General features: G+C 40.8%; 3 protein-coding genes across 3 annotated transcripts; all 3 read right to left on the bottom strand.

The window, feature by feature from the left end:
• Positions 1-166: 166 nt before the first annotated feature.
• On the bottom strand, positions 167-706 carry LOC119475964 (uncharacterized protein P19A11.02c-like). Its single transcript, XM_037749116.1, has one exon. The coding sequence runs from the start codon at positions 704-706 to the stop codon at positions 167-169; it is 540 nt and encodes a 179-aa protein (XP_037605044.1).
• Positions 707-1,434: 728 nt separating this feature from the next.
• Positions 1,435-1,915, bottom strand: LOC119476185 (late histone H2A.L3). The gene has a single exon (XM_037749422.1). It carries the CDS (start codon positions 1,863-1,865, stop codon positions 1,482-1,484), a length of 384 nt encoding a protein of 127 aa, XP_037605350.1. The 5' UTR covers positions 1,866-1,915; the 3' UTR covers positions 1,435-1,481.
• Positions 1,916-4,972: 3,057 nt separating this feature from the next.
• LOC119476344 (alpha-1A adrenergic receptor-like) lies at positions 4,973-19,994 on the bottom strand. Its single transcript, XM_037749776.1, has 5 exons — positions 19,422-19,994; positions 15,822-16,073; positions 15,353-15,725; positions 8,302-8,423; positions 4,973-6,308 (listed from the first exon to the last, which is right to left on the bottom strand). The coding sequence occupies exons 1-5, from the start codon at positions 19,743-19,745 to the stop codon at positions 6,027-6,029; spliced, it is 1,353 nt and encodes a 450-aa protein (XP_037605704.1). The 5' UTR covers positions 19,746-19,994; the 3' UTR covers positions 4,973-6,026.
• Between the last annotated feature and the right edge of the window lie 6 nt (positions 19,995-20,000).

Below are 20,000 nucleotides of genomic sequence, written 5' to 3'. Positions count from 1 at the left end.
ATCGGACCCGAACCTGATACTGGCATCGGTATCGCTGCATCCATAATCATAACCATCATACGCAGGATCGTCATCGACGCCGTTGAATCACGAATGAACCGATCACTAGCGGATCGATACGACACTATTGTGTATCTTTGAATAAAAAAGAAAAAAAAGAAGAGTTTCATGTGTTTATTTTAGTCGTCCGTGTCATCGTCACGGTGACGGTGGTTGTGTTTAGTTTAGTCGTCGTCACGGTGACGGTGGTTGTGTTTAGTTTAGTCGTCGTCACGGTGACGGTGGTTGTGTTTAGTCTAGTCGTCGTCACGGTGACGGTGGTTGTGTTTAGTCTAGTCGTCGTCACGGTGACGGTGGTTGTGTGTAGTTTAGTCGTCGTCACGGTGACGGTGGTTGTGTTTAGTCTAGTCGTCGTCACGGTGACGGTGGTTGTGTTTAGTCTAGTCGTCGTCACGGTGACGGTGGTTGTGTTTAGTCTAGTCGTCGTCACGGTGACGGTGGTTGTGTGTAGTTTAGTCGTCGTCACGGTGACGGTGGTTGTGTTTAGTCTAGTCGTCGTCACGGTGACGGTGGTTGTGTTTAGTCTAGTCGTCGTCACGGTGACGGTGGTTGTGTTTAGTTTAGTCGTCGTCACGGTGACGGTGGTTGTGTTTAGTTTAGTCGTCGTCACGGTGACGGTGGTTGTGTCTTCAGATTCACTTTTCATCAAGTTTGTTTTTTTAAGCTCAGTATTATTATGGTAATATTATTATCTGATTGTTTAATCAACCTAATGATCTGAGGGTGAAGTTACACCTTCAACTTCAGTAAATCTCTTCTCTCATCTTTCCTCTAGATCAGCCGGAGATCTGCTTCACATGGCGGGTTCAGTGTTTCTGGATGTTTCTGGAGAATCTTCCCGCCTCTCAGCTCCTCCTCTGCCGCTCATTGTGATCACATGATGTAATGAGAGCTGAGAGGAGGAGGAGCCCAGCTGGCGCTGAGGCATCTGAGCTGAAAGCTGAGAGCTGAGACCGCCGCCTCTTATATCTGACCTGCGGACGTAGGAGAGGACAGGGACATCACCGCAGTGGGCGGGGCCAGACTCAGCAGCGCCTCCTGCAGAATCACAGGTTCATTCATTCATTCATTCATTCATTCATTCATTCATTCTAGTCTCTATAGTTTAGTTATATTCTACTTATATTTGTTTAAATATATATATTTATTTATTCGTTTTAGTCTCTATAGTTTAGTTATATTATACTTCTTATATTTGTTTGTATATATACAGACAAATATAAGACGTATAATATATAGGCACAGCTCTATAGATGTTAATTAAGGGGTTCACGTTGTTATTAATAACCATAGTTTGATATGTAAATATTAGACATTATTTATATTATAGACTCAGAAGAGGTAAATGAGGAGTTTGTCTCTAGTTGTGGGTGTGTGGCTCTTAAAAGAGCCGTTGTTGTTGTTGTTGTTGTTCCGGGAGTCTACTTCTTGTTGGCCTTCTCGGCCTTCTTGGGCAGCAGGACCGCCTGGATGTTGGGCAGCACGCCGCCCTGAGCGATGGTCACTCCGCCCAGCAGCTTGTTGAGCTCCTCGTCGTTGCGGACGGCCAGCTGCAGGTGACGGGGGATGATACGGGTCTTCTTGTTGTCGCGGGCAGCGTTCCCGGCCAGCTCCAGGATCTCAGCGGTCAGATACTCCAGCACCGCCGCCAGGTACACCGGAGCTCCGGCACCGACACGCTGGGCGTAGTTACCCTTCCTCAAGTGTCTGTGGACACGGCCGACGGGGAACTGAAGCCCGGCCCGAGAGGAGCGGCTCTTCGCCTTGGCTCGAACCTTTCCCGCTCCTTTTCCGCGTCCAGACATCTTCTAGCTGCTTTCTAAGTTGAGTTACAGAGAAATATGCTGAGATGGCGCCGACACCGGCTTTATATATCCACCAGCTGCTCTCTGATTGGTCACAGCGAGCGTATCTACCATCGACCAATCAGAAGAGAGCCACGTCAAGTTCCTGTATTTACCACAGGGCTTCTGCTTTATCCTGCTACTTCAAAATAAAACAACACGATTAAACCGGAAATAGATTGTTATTGTTCCTTTCTCATTCAGTAAATTATATTTTTGTATTGTTTGGTAAAAGTTAAAAGGAAACAAAAAGTCTCTCTGATCATTGCGATTACAGAAACACGAGTACAAGGTTTGGACACAATAACATTTTATATATAATAATAGTTTAGACATTTCAAAATAAAATGTGAGATTAAATCGGAATTACCTAATTAATTAATTGATAAAATGTGACATAAATTGATGTTTCAGTTATATGTGCTTCTTTATTTATTTATCTTTGTATTAATTCACTTATTTATTTACTCTTCTGTTAAATTTTTCCTTTTATTCATTTATGTAATTTTATTATTTTCTAAATGTATTTATTTATTTTTGCATTCATTTTTTATTTACTTAATTTACATTTATTTTTATTTGTTTATTTATTTTGTATTCATTGTTTATTTGTTAATTTATTTTATTTATTCATTAAATAAATAATAATAATAATAATAATAGATCAAATATCTATCATCGACCAATCAGAAAAGAGCTACGTCATGTTCCTGTATTTACCACAAGGCTTCCGCTTTATACTGTGACTTCAAAATAAAACGTGTTGATTTAACTGGAAATTCATTGTTATTGTTCCTTTCTCATTCTGTCAGGTGTATTTTAGTATTATTGGTAAAAGTTAGAGGAAGTCTGTCTGATTATTAAGATTACAGAAACACTGTACAAGGGTTAGACACCAACATGAATAACATGTGACAGATGAAATCACATATATTCAATCCACTGTGAATAAAGTTCATATTACTGTATTAGGAAAAGGAAAGTTATAGTTATTATAGATAAAAAGCCTGATGAATACATTACAGACCAGAACATCCTGTATACAGTTTATTATTAGTGATAAACACATAGACAACCTTTAGAGGAGATCACACTGACTGATGCACAGTGTCTGAGTGGATAGATGTCATGACAGCCTCTCTATGCAGGAGACATGTCCAAACAAAGCAATGTTTTGGGGAAATAATGGAAAGACTTGCAGGTAAAGCAAAGGAAATAGTCAAAGTGTCGATGAGAAACAGTTTCTACAACCTTTAGAGTAACCCAGACGCCATGCTGGATATTCTCAAACAGCACTTTGGTGAAGCCGTCTCCTCATCAACTCCACTACTGGACTTTTACTCCACTTTGCCCAGCACTGGTGAGAGTGCGTTTGACTATTGGCGCCGGCTTAATAAAGCTACGGAGCATGTTGTTGACTGTCTACATTGGAGGAGTCGCTGGGTCGATGAACCTGGACTTGAAGGAGCGATGCAGTTCGTCCGTCGTTGCCGTGATGAGCACCTAAACACGTTCTTCAGAAGCAAGCCTGTGGAGAGATGGTCTGTGGTGGAGGTGCAGGGCATGCTGGAGAGCCGCCAGCGAGAGCTCACGATTGAAAGTATAAGAGAAAACAGGATCCCACGGCGTTGCATGTCACAGCCAGAATATAGTGTGAATAATCAGTCCATTGTGGAGGCGAGGCCGAGCCCTCAATGTGTTAACCCCACCCAGCCTCTCAGCCTCTGGTCTCTCTATCTAGTACACCTGATGACACATCACTGTCTCACCTGATAGACATGTTCTCCTAGCTCCTCCATGATCAACAGACCCAGTCCTCCTTAAACCCTCCACTGCAACATGTGTCCTGTCTGTGACAGCAGAGGTCACAGCACAGAGACACACTGTGTTGGTGACCCTGTGCTTCTCATGCTATTCCAGAGACCACAGCATCACAGATTGCCTCAGACGCAGCACGCTCTCAGTGCCTCTCCTACTCCTGCACATCCAGCCCTACTCAGACGGACAACTAGCCAGTCCTCCAGAGACGGAGAGTGTTGTCCCCGGCAGTTCAGATGCAGATGATCTTCAGTCAGTGTAAAGTTACTGTTGTGAACAAGAAGGAGATGACAAAGTGATATTTCAGAGAACACAGCATTTAATGGTCAGTAACAGTGTTTTGTATACAACCGTTGAGACAGCCGGCAGACAGATTGGTGGGCTTTTAGACAGCGGCTCCGTGGCCTGCACTAGAAATGAGGAGACAGAGCTCAGTGTGTGTTGAGTGTGCTGGGTCAGACATCTCCAATAGCAGAGACACAGATGCAGATGTTGTGGGCTGTGGAGGGTTCAAGTGAAACCGAAGTGCATTCATGACTAATGTCAGAAAACACCTTCTGCACTGCATGAAACACAACAAGGCTTACTGCTCTAAACAGATGTTCAGTCAGAGATATTAAAGCTCTAAACAGATGTTCAGAGATATTAAAGCTCTAAACAGATGTTCAGTCAGAGATATTAAAGCTCTAAACAGATGTTCAGTCAGAGATATTAAAGCTCTAAACAGATGTTCAGTCAGAGATATTAAAGCTCTAAACAGATGTTCAGTCAGAGATATTAAAGCTCTAAACAGATGTTCAGAGACATTAAAGCTCTAAACAGATGTTCAGTCAGAGACATTAAAGCTCTAAACAGATGTTCAGTCAGAGATATTAAAGCTCTAAACAGATGTTCAGAGACATTAAAGCTCTAAACAGATGTTCAGTCAGAGACATTAAAGCTCTAAACAGATGTTCAGTCAGAGACATTAAAGCTCTAAACAGATGTTCAGTCAGAGATATTAAAGCTCTAAACAGATGTTCAGAGACATTAAAGCTCTAAACAGATGTTCAGTCAGAGATATTAAAGCTCTAAACACATGTTCAGTCAGAGACATTAAAGCTCTAAACAGATGTTCAGTCAGAGACATTAAAGCTCTAAACAGATGTTCAGTCAGAGATATTAAAGCTCTAAACAGATGTTCAGTCAGAGATATTAAAGTTCTAAACAGATGTTCAGTCAGAGACATTGAAGCTCTAAACAGATGTTCAGTCAGAGATATTAAAGCTCTAAACAGATGTTCAGTCAGAGACATTAAAGCTCTAAACAGATGTTCAGTCAGAGACATTAAAGCTCTAAACAGATGTTCAGTCAGAGATATTAAAGCTCTAAACAGATGTTCAGTCAGAGACATTAAAGCTCTAAACAGATGTTCAGTCAGAGACATTAAAGCTCTAAACAGATGTTCAGTCAGAGATATTAAAGCTCTAAACAGATGTTCAGTCAGAGATATTAAAGCTCTAAACAGATGTTCAGTCAGAGATATTAAAGCTCTAAACAGATGTTCAGTCAGAGATATTAAAGCTCTAAACAGATGTTCAGTCAGAGATATTAAAGCTCTAAACAGATGTTCAGTCAGAGACATTAAAGCTCTAAACAGATGTTCAGTCAGAGACATTAAAGCTCTAAACAGATGTTCAGTCAGAGACATTAAAGCTCTTATAAATGCTACGCTAATATTAGCCAGTAAGCTAGGTTCAGCTTTCATTAGCTAGCTAGCCAGCTAACAGGAATTAGCTGTTTAAATTGAGTTAGCTCGCTCGCTAACGAGCGAGAAAGGTTTTTCTTAATCATCAAAATACTATTTTTACATGACAATAAATAAATGTCCCCGTCCCCGTCCCTCCCACATGCTGTGCACCTGGTTTTTGTGTGAGACTAATTAAACGCCATTAAATAACACAACAATAACTAAATATATAAAACGTCTATAATTAGCTAGAACGTTTTCTCATGATTATTTGTATTAATTTTAAATGAGGAACTCTTATTGTGAAACATTTTACAGAGAGAAACGTGTCAGATGGTTTCAGTGAATGTTGAGGATGATTTACTGATTTCAGATCCTCTTCAGTGGTTCAGCAGTCAGGTGACGTCGATGTCATGTGATCTCAGAACCATCAGGTGGTTCAAGCTGCTGTCATCACACCTGTACGAGTGAGTAAACGAAGCGTCTCGTGATGTCAGCGGTGACACCGGCACGTGTTTGTAAAACCACTTCCTGTCAGCGGTAGGGTGGGGGCGTGGCCACCCGAGGCCGACCAATCATCGCGGCGTCCCGGCATCCTTGGCGAGTGAGGACACCGGGGTGGGCCGCCACCTTCCCGCCAGCCTGGGGAGGACGTCTCTGTCTCTGTTGGATGGGCCCGGCGGGGGGCGGAGCCTGGAGGCCACGCAGCGCGGGCTGGCGCCGACAGAGGACAGCGTCTGCTGGCTGCCGTTCAGGAAGGACGAGGTGTTGGAGCCCTGATGGCCGCGGTAGTTACAGTACGCCTGCCAGCCCTGACGGCGCCGCCGCCACCGACAGCGAAGGATCCGGATGAACGCCTGAAACACACAAAACAAACAAACAACGTGAGAGCCGGTCTGGTTCCGGAACCAGAGCCGCTCTGGTACCGGAACCACAGCCCGTCTGGTACCGGAACCACAGCCCTGTCTGGTACTGGAACCAAAGCCCTGTCTGGTACCGGAACCAGAGCCCGTCTGGTACCGGAACCAAATCCCCGTCTGGTACCGGAACCAAAGCCCCGTCTGGTACCGGAACCAGAGCCCGTCTGGTACCGGAACCAGAGCCCCGTCTGGTACCGGAACCAAAGCCCGTCTGGTACCGGAACTAGAGCCCGTCTGGTACCGGAACCATAGCCCCGTCTGGTACAGGAACCAGAGCCCGTCTGGTACCGGAACCAGAGCCCGTCTGGTACCGGAACCAAAGCCCGTCTGGTACCGGAACCAGAGCCCGTCTGGTACCGGAACCAAAGCCCGTCTGGTACCGGAACCAGAGCCCGTCTGGTACCGGAACCAGAGCCCGTCTGGTACCGGAACCAGAGGCCTGTACTACGAAGCAGGATTTGTGGTTATCGAGGTAACTTCAGGGTTAACTCTGGGTTTTCGGTACTACGAAGCTGGTTCACTTCTTACCGGGGTAGATCACCATGGTAACTGATGCTGGGTAGATCTCCATGGTAACTGATGCTGAACAGCCAACCTGCTCTGGAGCAGGTTATGTTCCAGATCAGAGATCAACTCGTCTGAAAGCACCTCCTACTGACCAATCAGAGCTCAGTGTGGTGATTGTATGATAATATCACACATATGAAGAAGTTTAAATCCTAATCAGACTAAAAACAACTCAGTTTAAACTGACAGATAAGGAAGGACAGCTGACTTTATGCTGGGGGTGTTTACCGCTTTGAATTATATTTTTATATTTATATTTTTTAACTTTTTTTTTTAAAGTGTTCTGTTAAATTAATCTAAGTCTAATATAAGTCTGTTAATTTACGCATTCACACATCTGGAGTTTTTTCTTTTACCAGCTGTTCTTCCTGCATTTAGCAGCTTCAGCTGTTACTGTTAGTCTGATTAAGAGTTTAACTTCTTCATATTTGTCTAATATAGTTTACTCTTTGTTAAATGTGTCTGTCTGTCTGTCTGTAGTCTGGTTCGTGTCTGTGATTGGTCAGTAGTCTGGTTCATGTCTGTGATTGGTCAGATGCTGCTAACTCCTCCTCGTTCATGTGAACGCGCTCATAACCAGACAGAGAAACTCTGGGTTGATAACCAGCTTCATAGGACCGCTTAGTGAGATCTCGTTTGTTAGAGTTAGTGAAGCCAGACAATGGCTGGAGATGTTGAACTGGCTTCATAGTACAGACCTCTGATCACTACTGAACATGAGCAGCTCTAAACATTATCAATAACAAATATTCAGAACTGGTACTACCTGTTTCCTCAGCTACTAGCAGCTAGTACTACTAGCAGTACTACTAGTAGTAGTAGTAGTACTAGTACCTGTTTGAACTCCCGGCTGTAACAGGGGTAGATGATGTAGTAGTACTAGCAGTAGTAGTAGTAGTACTAGTAGTAGTAGTACTAGTAGTAGTAGTAGTAGTAGTAGTACTAGCAGTAGTAGTAGTACTAGCAGTAGTAGTAGTAGTACCTGTTTGAACTCCCGGCTGTAACAGGGGTAGATGATGTAGTAGTAGTAGTAGTAGTACTAGCAGTAGTAGTAGTAGTACTAGTAGTAGTAGTAGTAGTAGTACCTGTTTGAACTCCCGGCTGTAACAGGGGTAGATGATGTAGTAGTAGTAGTAGTAGTACTAGCAGTAGTAGTAGTAGTAGTACTAGTAGTAGTAGTAGTAGTATTAGCAGTAGTACTAGCAGTAGTAGTAGTAGTAGTACCTGTTTGAACTCCCGGCTGTAACAGGGGTAGATGATGTAGTAGTAGTAGTAGTAGTACTAGCAGTAGTAGTAGTAGTAGTACTAGTAGCAGTAGTAGTAGTATTAGCAGTAGTACTAGCAGTAGTAGTAGTAGTAGTACCTGTTTGAACTCCCGGCTGTAACAGGGGTAGATGATGGGGTTCAGGCAGCTGTTGAAGTATCCCAACCAGAAGATCACTTTGAAGAACGTTTCAGGAGGACGAAGACTGCTGTTGAAGGAACCTGAACACACACACACACACACACACACACACAGATTAACGTTATATATATATATAGCTCTTCTCTTGGAGCTTTAAAGGTGTGGGTGCAGGAGATGAAGACAGACTTAGATTCTGTGTATTCAGTCTTCAGTCTTCTCAGCCAGTAAACCAAACAAACAGGTGTTCTAACGTATTCTCTCATTCAAGGTCTTCTCTGTGACACAACAACAGACGGGCTTCTCTCTCTGTGCATCTCCAACTTTCACCTCCCTCACCGCTCCCCCACCGGGGCAATCAGCTCCCTCAGTTCAGCTGGGCAGCAGCCTTCGTCCTGACGGCCCTGCTGACTCTGGGTTCTGTAGTCTTTGAGTGGGTGCTATGATGGGTTGTAGTCCTTGCTGCAGCTGCAGCCACCGGGAGGGAATGTATCTCCCCTCTGTGACATCACAATATATAAAGTATATATCTGGATGTAGAGCAGCTTAATGAAACACAGATCAGCTGCAGCTCACGTTTCACCACCAGGGGGCAGTGACATCATCATCAGGAGCTTTCAAACACTTGATTGTGATTGGCTGGAGGGTGTTGATCAGTGACATCATCAGTGTTGTTGTTGTTGTTACACCTGGAAATCCTTGGGCCTTTCCCATTTCTGATTTTATACGGCTCGATTCCTCTCCTCGACTCCTCTCCTCTCGTCTTAGTCCCTCAGCTGTCAGTGGGTTTTAACAGCTGTAGAGACTTTAGATGGAGTTTGTGTCTGAACTGATCTAATACTAATAAAGAAACAGAGTTATCAGAGCAGCAGTGTTTCCTCTCTGTAGTCTGGTACCTGTTGAACAAACACCTACACATGAATAACAGCTGGTCTGTGTTTCTACTGTGGACTGAGTCCTGCTTAGAGGACCAGGAACCATCTCTACTGTGGACTGAGTCCTGCTTAGAGTACCAGGAACCATCTCTACTGTGGACTGAGTCCTGCTTAGAGGACCAGGAACAATCTCTACTGTGGACTGAATCCTGCTTAGAGGACCAGGAACCATCTCTACTGTGGACTGAGTCCTGCTTAGAGGACCAGGAACCATCTCTGCTGTGGACTGAGTCCTGCTTAGAGGACCAGGAACCATCTCTACTGTGGACTGAGTCCTGCTTAGAGGACCAGGAACCATCTCTGCTGGATCAATATCTTTATATTATTAATCATTATTAGCGTCTGTAGTTATTGATATTCTGACAGTAGAAGTTATGTATTAGGCTGAATGTTTCAGGGAAAATGTAAATGATGTAACTCATATCAAACCCAACGCTCAGGAATTATCAGCCTCATGTGACTGAATGGAAATGAGGATAAATGATGTAAAAGGTATAAAAGACAGACCCTCCTTCTCTCTCTGACTTTAACTGGATCCTTGATAAAAGTTAACGAATAACAGATGATCAAAAGAAAACTCTTTCTAATGAATGCAGAAAGTTGATTGAGGTTTGTTGTCAGGTGTTATAAACCCCTCTCAGAGTCAGACTCCTTCAGAGTCAGACTCCTTCAGAGTCAGACTCCTTCAGTGACAGACTCCCTTAGAGTCAGACTCCCTCAGAGTCAGACTCCCTCAGAGTCAGACTCCTTCAGTGACAGACTCCCTCAGAGTCAGACTCCTTCAGTGACAGACTCCCTCAGAGTCAGACTCCCTCAGAGTCAGACTCCTTCAGTGACAGACTCCCTCAGAGTCAGACTCCCTCAGAGTCAGACTCCTTCAGTGACAGACTCCCTCAGAGTCAGACTCCCTCAGAGTCAGACTCCTTCAGTGACAGACTCCCTCAGAGTCAGACTCCTTCAGAGTCAGACTCCTTCAGTGACAGACTCCCTCAGAGTCAGACTCCCTCAGAGTCAGACTCCTTCAGTGACAGACTCCCTCAGAGTCAGACTCCTTCAGAGTCAGACTCCTTCAGTGACAGACTCCCTCAGAGTCAGACTCCCTCAGAGTCAGACTCCCTCAGAGTCAGACTCCCTCAGAGTCAGACTCCTTCAGAGTCAGACTCCTTCAGAGTCAGACTCCCTCAGAGTCAGACTCCCTCAGAGTCAGACTCCCTCAGAGTCAGACTCCTTCAGAGTCAGACTCCTTCAGTGTCAGACTCCTTCAGTGACAGACTCCCTCAGAGTCAGACTCCTTCAGTGTCAGACTCCCTCAGAGTCAGACTCCTTCAGTGACAGACTCCCTCAGAGTCAGACTCCTTCAGAGTCAGACTCCTTCAGTGACAGACTCCCTCAGAGTCAGACTCCTTCAGAGTCAGACTCCTTCAGTGACAGACTCCTTCAGAGTCAGACTCCTTCAGTGACAGACTCCCTCAGAGTCAGACTCCTTCAGAGTCAGACTCCCTCAGTCAGACTCCTTCAGAGTCAGACTCCTTCAGTGACAGACTCCCTCAGAGTCAGACTCCTTCAGAGTCAGACTCCTTCAGTGACAGACTCCCTCAGAGTCAGACTCCCTCAGAGTCAGACTCCCTCAGAGTCAGACTCCTTCAGAGTCAGACTCCTTCAGTGACAGACTCCTTCAGAGTCAGACTCCTTCAGAGTCAGACTCCTTCAGAGTCAGACTCCCTCAGAGTCAGACTCCCTCAGAGTCAGACTCCCTCAGAGTCAGACTCCTTCAGAGTCAGACTCCTTCAGTGACAGACTCCCTCAGAGTCAGACTCCTTCAGAGTCAGACTCCTTCAGTGTCAGACTCCTTCAGAGACGGTGTGTGAAGCAGAGCTCCTGCAGGTCCTTCTGCTGCTGGATCACTTCACCATCAACATGGTCCGTCTGTTGTTCACTCCTACAGTTAACACCGTTAAAGCCTCCTCGCTCCTCAAGATGCATTTTAGGAATTGGGAGGTCCTTCAAGATGGAGCACTGAGATCGGTTTCTGGGTCACAGCCGGAGGATCGAGGAGACGAGGAGACGAGGAGGCTAAAAATGGTGAAATGAGATGCAGCTCTTGTCTCCTCTCCTCTCTCCTTCTGTCCTTTCTCCCATCGTTGTCTCCTCTCTTCTCCTCTCATCTCTCCTTCTCTCCTCTCTCCCCTCGTTGTCTCCTCTCTTCTCTCCTCTGATCTCTTCTCCCCTCATCTCCTTGTCTCCTCTCTTCTCACCTTGTCTCCTCTCCTCATCTCCTTGTCTCCTCTCTTCATCTCCTTGTCTCCTCTCTTCTCTCCTTGTCTCCTCTCATCTCCTTGTCGCCTCTCTTCATCTCCTTGTCTCCTCTCCTCTCCTCATCTCCTTGTCTCCTCTCTTCTCTCCTTGTCTCCTCTGTTCTCTCCTTGTCTCCTCTCTCCCCTCCTTGTCTCCTCTGTTCTCTCCTTGTCTCCTCTCCTCATCTCCTTGTCTCCTCTCTTCATCTCCTTGTCTCCTCTCTCCCCTCGTCTCCTCTCTTCTCTCCTTGTCTCCTCTCCTCATCTCCTTGTCGCCTCTCTTCATCTCCTTGTCTCCTCTCCTCTCCTCATCTCCTTATCTCCTCTCTCCCCTCCTTGTCTCCTCTGTTCTCTCCTTGTCTCCTCTCCTGTGTTGTCAGGATCACAGAGGAGGTGACCCGTAGATGAAGCAGGTGATCTGTGGCATGTTGGAGGTTTTCAGGGGATTGTGGGGGATCCTGGATTATCCTGGAGGATTGTGGGGGATCAGGTTTTTGCTGTTCTTCAGATAAATCAGACTGGTGGGGATTATTTCTCCCTGAACATGGACTTGTAGGGCCATCCTGCGCCTCAGGCGGCCGTCTCTGACTATATATGAAGAAGCTGACCTGAGGTCATGTGACACCTGCCCCATGATGCACCGCTGTCCTGTAAAAACCACGTATCTCCAAGTATGGTGATTCTCCCGTCAGAGAGAGGAAGGAGTTATTCTGGGTTCAGTTTAATAGTGTTTTGGGTTTCTGCCACGTTCTTCATGTAAATACATCCACTGATCCGGGATCAGTCTCTGCCCTCATGTTACAGGATTCAACATCAGCTCCACATCAGCTCCACATCAGCTCCACATCAGCTCAGGATAACCTAAACAAGAGCAGGAGGTTCAGTGAGTCCTCGCCGCTGATTTACTGAGGACGCCGTGCAGATCATGACTCAGCATAAAGACCAACCCTGTGTCTCTGAGACACTCAATAAAACTACAGAGAGACGTTACACTGAAGTCTGAGTGGAGATAAACACATGGAGGGAAACTAAAGCTCAGCATTAAGATCAGAGAGCTGCTGATGGACAAATAACAGGAAGACAGGACGTCTCAGAATATCAGACATCTGCTGGTCTGTCCCAGGGGTCAGGGGTTAAGGGTCAGGGGTCAGGGGTCAGGGGTCAGCAACCTTTATTATCTAAAGAAATATTTTAGGCAAAAAAACCCCCAGAAAAATGTGTCTGGAGCCGCAAAACATGTGATCATTATGATGAAGGTAACACAGTTTATAGTCTCAGTATATAGTATATACGTCTAATGCAGTGAGGGCCAAAGAGACAATGGACTACGGAGTATTAGGGCCACATTGAGGCAAAAACATCTGAGATCTACACAATAAAGTCACAATGTTAAGAGAATAAAATCATAATTTAACGAGAAAAAAGTCATAATATTACGAGAATAAAGTCATAACTTAACAAGTAACAAAAGTCGTTATATTAAGAGAATAAAGTCATAACTTTATTCTCGTAATATAATTTAACGAGAAAAAGCTCGTAATATTCCGAGAATAAAGTAATAATTTAACAAGAAAAAAGAAAATAATATGTAAAATTACTACTTTATAATATTACGACTTTTTTCTCGTAAAGTTATGACTTTATTCTCTAAATCTCAGATGTATTTTTTTCCTCAATGTGGCCCTAATACTCCGTCGTACCATAGACCTACAGCAATGATCAATAAAAATGAAAATGTAAACAAAGAACAGTTATTCATTTCCATTTTTATAATCCACAGAGAGCCGCTGGAGAGAAGCTGAAGAGACGCAGGTTGCTGACCTCTGATCTAACCGGTGGATGCAGCGGTAGACCAGCAACTCCTCTGTTCTGAGGTATGAGGACGGGGTTTTGGTTTGTGTTGTGCTCAGGGTCAACAGTTAGCAGTGAGAGATCATCATGATGTGCTGCGTTCAGGGACCTCCGTCAGAGTGTGTGAAGAGGAGAAACCGTCTCTGGTTGTCTTCCCTTTAAAGGAGCAGATCTCAGATCAGTCCGCTCAGTGTTGACGTAGACTAACTGAACTGATCTGAGGCTCAGCTGTGATCAGGGAGACTTCATCCATCACTTCCTGTCCTGATCTCCTCCCATCAACTCTGATCTTCAGTCCCAGGAACTCTGGCTGCTGATTGGTCGACGATGTGGGACCTGAGGCATCGCTGCTCAGGACAAATATTTAAAATATGAAGAAAAGTAAAATAATGTGCCGTGTCTGAAGGCTGTCTCACCATCAGTCACACTAAAGGGACTGTTAAATAGGGAATAAACAGGATATATCACTATATGATTTACTATAGTATTGTGCTGTACACTTATATACACTCTCACGTACCCATACATTATATACTGCTGTATATATATCTGACTTGTATTCATATCAGACCTCCAGCTGTTTATATCATGTCTACTAGTAGCATGTCTCGTACACCTTCACGCTTATGGAGGACGGAACCTGCCAAAATAAAAAATAAATGAATAAATAAATGAATGACTCGATAAATAAATAAATATCCCATTAAAAGTAGCAAAAATAATATTAAAAATATATACATATATATGCATTTATTGTTATAATCTTTCAATTTATTTATTTATTTATGAATTTATTTTTGCATTTATTTTTTAATAATTTTTTTAATAAATGATTAAATGACTCGATAAATAAATAAATATCCCATTAAAAGTAGCAAAAATAATATTAAAAATAAATACATATATGCATTTATTGTTATAATCTTTCAATTTATTTATTTATGAATTTATTTTTTTTTGCATTTATTTTTTATTCATTTTTTTAAATAAATATATAAATGACTCGATAAATAAATAAATGTCCCATTAAAAATAGTAAAAAATAATATTAATAATATATATATATATGCATTTATTTTTATAATTTTTAAATTTATTTATTTATGAATTTATTTTTGCATTTATTTTTTATCCATTTTTTAAATAAATTAATAAATGACTCGATAAATAAATAAATATCCCATTAAAGTAGCAAAATAATATTAAAAAAATAATTTAGCCATTAATTAATTGATTAAATATGACATAAATTGATAGTTTTAATTTGCTTTTTTTAATCTTTGTACTAATTCCCTTATTTATTTACTCTTCTGTTTAGTTTCCACTTTTATTTATTTATATATTTATTTTTATAATTTTTAATTTATTTATGCATTTATTTTTATTCATGAATTTATTTTTTCATTTATTTTGTAGTCATTTTTTAAATAAATATATATTTTTTTAATTTTCAAATTTATTTATTTTTATTTATGTATTTATTTTTCATTTATTTTTTATTCATTTTTAAAAAAAAATTATAAATGCGTGAACACAAATAAATAAATCCATACAAAAGCAAATTCAAGTAGAAATATCAATTTATGTCACATTTAATTAATTAACTGTAATCATTTTGCTACATTTAATGACATGTTTATTTATTTATCGAGTCATTTATTTATTTATTGATTTATTGATTCATTTTATTTTGGCAGTTTCTGTCCTTCGTACATTTAAAATATTTGTATGAAACGGTGAACGTACCGATACTACTGTAGTAGTACTGATGATACTAGTAGTACCGATGATACTGGTAGTACCGATGATCCTAGTAGTACCGATGATCCTGGTAGTACCGATGATCCTGGTAGTACCGATGATACTGGTAGTACCGATGATACTAATAGTATTGATGGTTAGTATTGATCAGATGAATATCAGTGAACGTACCAATGGGCAGAGCCAGGAAGAAGGGCAGCCAGCAGAGGATGAACATGCCAACCACCACGCCCAGCGTCTTGGCGGCCTTCTTCTCTCGGGAGAACTTGAGCAGTTTGACGGTGAGCGAGCTGCGTCCGGCCGAGGAGGCGGGGCCTATCTCCTGGGCCTGCTGGCTCCTGCGGTGGATCCTCAGGGTGAGCTCGTTGGAGTCTTCCATACGCTCCTTCATCATACCCGCCGCCAGGTTCTTGGTGGTGCGTTTGGCCACGACGTAGACACGGAAGTACATGGCGAGGATGACGGCCAGAGGGATGTAGAAGGACCCGAGCGAGGAGAACAGGGCGTAGAACGGTTCCTCGGTGATGACACACACGGTGTCGTCCTGCAGGACGCCAGAAGATGGTCACTGGTTAGAAACATTAATAAAACCACTGATCCTCAGGTTAACTCAGTGATGCATGATGGGTAGTTCTCATACCCCTGATGGCGGCTGTTTCCAGCCCAGCAGCGGGCCGATGGAGATGACGGTGGCGAGGATCCAGATGCCCAGCATGGCGAGCAGCGCCCGCTTCTCGGTGACGATCGTCGGGTACTGCAGCGGGTAGCGGACGCCGATGTAGCGGTCGATGGAGATGACGCACAGAGACATGATAGACGCCGTGCAGCACAGGACGTCCACCGCCGCCCAGACGTCACAGAAGATCCGACCAAACACCCAGTAGTCCAGAACCTGTAGGGACAGGAAGTACCTCAAACACCAGTAGTCCAGAACCTGCAGGGACAGGAAGTACCTCAAACACCCAGTAGTCCAGAACCTGCAGGGACAGGAAGTACCTCAAACACCCAGGAGTCCAGAACCTCTTCCTGCCTGACGTGTTCATGTTTAAATGTTCATGACGACAGACGTAAATCATATTTAAGAACATTATATAATAAAAGTGGTATGTTGAGATGTGGTTTTAGTATCCAGACTGATTGAGGAGGTCTTTGAGGAGGTCTTAGAGGAGGTCTTTGAGGAAGTCTTAGAGGGCCTCTTATAGGAGGTCTTAGAGGAGTTCTTTGAGGAGGTCTTAGAGGAGGTCTTTGAGGAGGTCTTTGAGGAGGTCTTTGAGGAAGTCTTAGAGGACCTCTTATAGGAGGTCTTAGAGGAGTTCTTTGAGGAGGTCTTAAAGGAGGTCTTAAAGGAGGTCTTTGAGGAGGTCTTTGAGGAGGTCTTAGAGGAGGTCTTTGAGGAGGTCTTTGAGGAGGTCTTTGAGGAAGTCTTAGAGGACCTCTTATAGGAGGTCTTAGAGGAGTTCTTTGAGGAGGTCTTAGAGGAGGTCTTAAAGGAGGTCTTTGAGGAGGTCTTTGAGGAGGTCTTAGAGGACCTCTTTGAGGAGAGCTTTGAGGAGGTCTTTGCTTAGATGGAGAAAGTTGTCAGACGGCCAAAATCTAATTAAATTAAACCCGTTTGAGGAGATAACCCAGTCCAGAATGATTTTATAACCCAGATAACAGCCTATTTTATTTATATATTTTCCATATACTTATCAACATTTTTCTGCCATGACTCATTTTCGAAGTATAAAAGTATTATGTATCATCTCCAGTATTTAACTCATACAGTCTATGAAGGAAACACAGTTTATAGTCTAAGTATATAGTATATAAGTCTAATGCAGTGAGGGCCAAAGAGACAAGGTACTACGGAGTATTAGGGCCACATTGAGGAAAAAACATCTGAGATTTACACAATAAAGTCAGAATATTACCAGAACAAAAAAGTTTTAATATTATGAGAATAAAGTCATAACTTAACGAGAAAAAAAGTTGTAATATTACAAAAATAAAGACATAACTTTATGAAAAATAGTTGTAATATTATAAAAATAAAGACATCATTTAACAAGAAAAAAAAGTTGTAATATTACAAAAATAAAGACATAATTTAACAAGAAAAAAAAAGTCGTAATATTACGAGAAAAAAAATCATAATATTACAAGAATAAAGTCTTAACTTAACGAGAAAAAAAGTTGTAATATTACAAAAATAAAGACATAATTTAACAAGAAAAAAGTAGTAATATTACGAGAATAAAGTCGTAATTTAACAAGAAAATAAGAGTTTTAATATTATGAGAATATAGTCATAATTTAACGAGAAAAAAGTCGAAAGCACTTTGTTATCTTGTTTTGAAAGGTGCTATATAAATAAAAATATTATTATTATTATTATTATTATTATTATTATTATTATTATTTTATTATTATTATTCTTTTCAGTGTTTCTGATTGTTTATGGACGTCTCTCCTCTCCTCTCTGGTTCTGGTTCTGGTTCTGGTTCTGGTTAAAGCCATCAGCCCACCCAGGTGCATGCTAGTCCTTCCTGCCTATATAACCACAGTTTTACCCAAATCATGAACAAAATACTAATTACAGAAAAAACTAAATATACTAAACAATAAAATAGTTAAACTAAAGAAATAGCCAGTAGAAGAGAATAAGTTTAAATAAAGTAAACATGTAGAATAATAAGTTATTATAATTATTATGATTATTATTATTACTATTATTAATAGATGTAGAATAATACATTATTATTATTATTGTTATTATTATTAGTGCTAGATGTAGAATAATACATTATTATTATTATTGTTATTATTATTAGTGCTAAATGTAGAATAATACATTATTATTATTATTATTATTATTATGAGTGCTAAATGTAGAATAATACATTATTATTATTATTAGTGCTAGATGTAGAATAATACATTATTATTATTATTAGTGCTAAATGTAGAATAATACATTATTATTATTATTATTATTAGTGCTAGATGTAGAATAATACATTATTATTATTATTATTATGAGTGCTAGATGTAGAATAATACATTATTATTATTATTAATGCTAGATGTAGAATAATACATTAATATTATTATTAGTGCTAGATGTAGAATAATACGTTATTCTTATTATTATTATTAGTGCTAAATGTAGAATAATACATTATTATTATTATTATTATGAGTGCTAGATGTAGAATAATACATTATTATTATTATTATTATTAGTGCTAGATGTAGAATAATACATTATTATTATTATTATTATGAGTGCTAGATGTAGAATAATACATTATTATTATTATTATTATTAGTGCTAGATGTAGAATAATACATTATTATTATTATTATTATTAGTGCTAGATGTAGAATACATTATTATTATTATTAGTGCTAGATGTAGAATAATACATTATTATTATTATTAGTGCTAGATGTAGAATAATACATTAATATTATTATTAGTGCTAGATGTAGAATAATATGTTATTCTTCTTATTATTATTAGTGCTAAATGTAGAATAATACATTATTATTATTATTATTATAAGTGCAAGATGTAGAATAATACATTATTATTATTATTATTAGTGCTAGGTTTAGAATAATACATTATTATTATTATTATTATTAGTGCTAAATGTAGAATAACACATTATTATTATTATTATTATTAGTGCTAAATGTAGAATAATACATTATTATTATTATTATAAGTGCTAGATGTAGAATAATGCATTATTCTTATTAGTGCTAAATGTAGAATAATACATTATTATTATTATTATTATTATAAGTGCTAGATGTAGAATAATACATTATTATTATTATTAGTGCTAGATGTAAAATACATTATTATTATTATTATTAGTGCTAGATGTAGAATAATACATAATTATTATTATTAGTGCTAGATGTAAAATAATACATTATTATTATTATTATTATTAGTGCTAGATGTAGAATAATACATAATTATTATTATTATTATTATTATTATTATTATTATTATTATTATTAGTGCTAGATGTAGAATAATACATAATTATTATTATTATTATTATTATTATTATTATAATTGTTATTACTAGATGTAGCATAACACATTATTAATATTATTATTATTATAACAATAATTATTATGATGATGATGATTATTATTATAATTATTATTATGTTTATTATAATTATTATTATTATTATTATTATTATTATTATTATTATTATTACTAGATGTACTGACCTCCAGCGTGGCGGACACCGGCAGCACGGTGGTGCCCAGCAGCAGGTCTGCTATAGCCAGGTTGATGATGAAGTAGTTGGTCGGGCTGCGCAGGTGTCGGTTACAAACCACCGCCAGGATGACCAGGATGTTCCCCACGATGGCGAACAGGATGAAGGAGGCCAGCACTATGCCCACCGGCACCGCCCGGCGCAGGTCCAGCGGGGCGGCGTCATGCTGGAGCAGAGAGCCGGCGGAGCGGTTAGACGACGAGTTAGAGCCCGGCGGAGGCGACTCAGTCCCGGCGAGGAGATCCACCGAGGAGCCGTTAGACCACACACTCATGGTGCCTCTGAGTCTAGAGCGGGTCTGTAGCGGGTCTGAAGCGGGTTGAAGCAGGTTGTAGGGTTCTGAAGCGGGTCTGAAGCGGGTTAAAGGGGGTTGAAGGGGGTCTGAAGGGTTCTGAAGCGGGTCTGAAGCAGGTTGAAGCGGGTTGTAGGGTTCTGAAGCCGGTTGAGGGGGTTGAAGGGTTCTGAAGCGGGTTGAAGCGGGTTGAAGGGTTCTGAAGCGGGTTGAAGGGGTTCTGAAGCGGGTTGAAGG

The sequence above is a fragment of the Sebastes umbrosus genome, chromosome 17 (assembly GCF_015220745.1).
Source record: "Sebastes umbrosus isolate fSebUmb1 chromosome 17, fSebUmb1.pri, whole genome shotgun sequence".
Lineage (NCBI taxonomy): Eukaryota > Metazoa > Chordata > Actinopteri > Perciformes > Sebastidae > Sebastes > Sebastes umbrosus.
This window is presented reverse-complemented; position numbering and strand designations above follow the sequence as displayed.

What these genes read in the sequence shown, in the direction of transcription:
- LOC119475964 (XM_037749116.1), bottom strand. Translation starts at nt 706, where the DNA reads ATGAAAAGTGAATCTGAAGACACAACCACCGTCACCGTGACGACGACT.
- LOC119476185 (XM_037749422.1), bottom strand. Translation starts at nt 1,865, where the DNA reads ATGTCTGGACGCGGAAAAGGAGCGGGAAAGGTTCGAGCCAAGGCGAAG.
- LOC119476344 (XM_037749776.1), bottom strand. Translation starts at nt 19,745, where the DNA reads ATGAGTGTGTGGTCTAACGGCTCCTCGGTGGATCTCCTCGCCGGGACT. An exon ending in GGAAACAGCCGCCATCAGGG is followed by an intron (nt 15,726 to 15,821) that starts GTATGAGAACTA and finishes GGCGTCCTGCAG; the next exon opens with GACGACACCGTGTGTGTCAT. An exon ending in CTTCCTGGCTCTGCCCATTG is followed by an intron (nt 8,424 to 15,352) that starts GTACGTTCACTG and finishes GTGTGTGTTCAG; the next exon opens with GTTCCTTCAACAGCAGTCTT.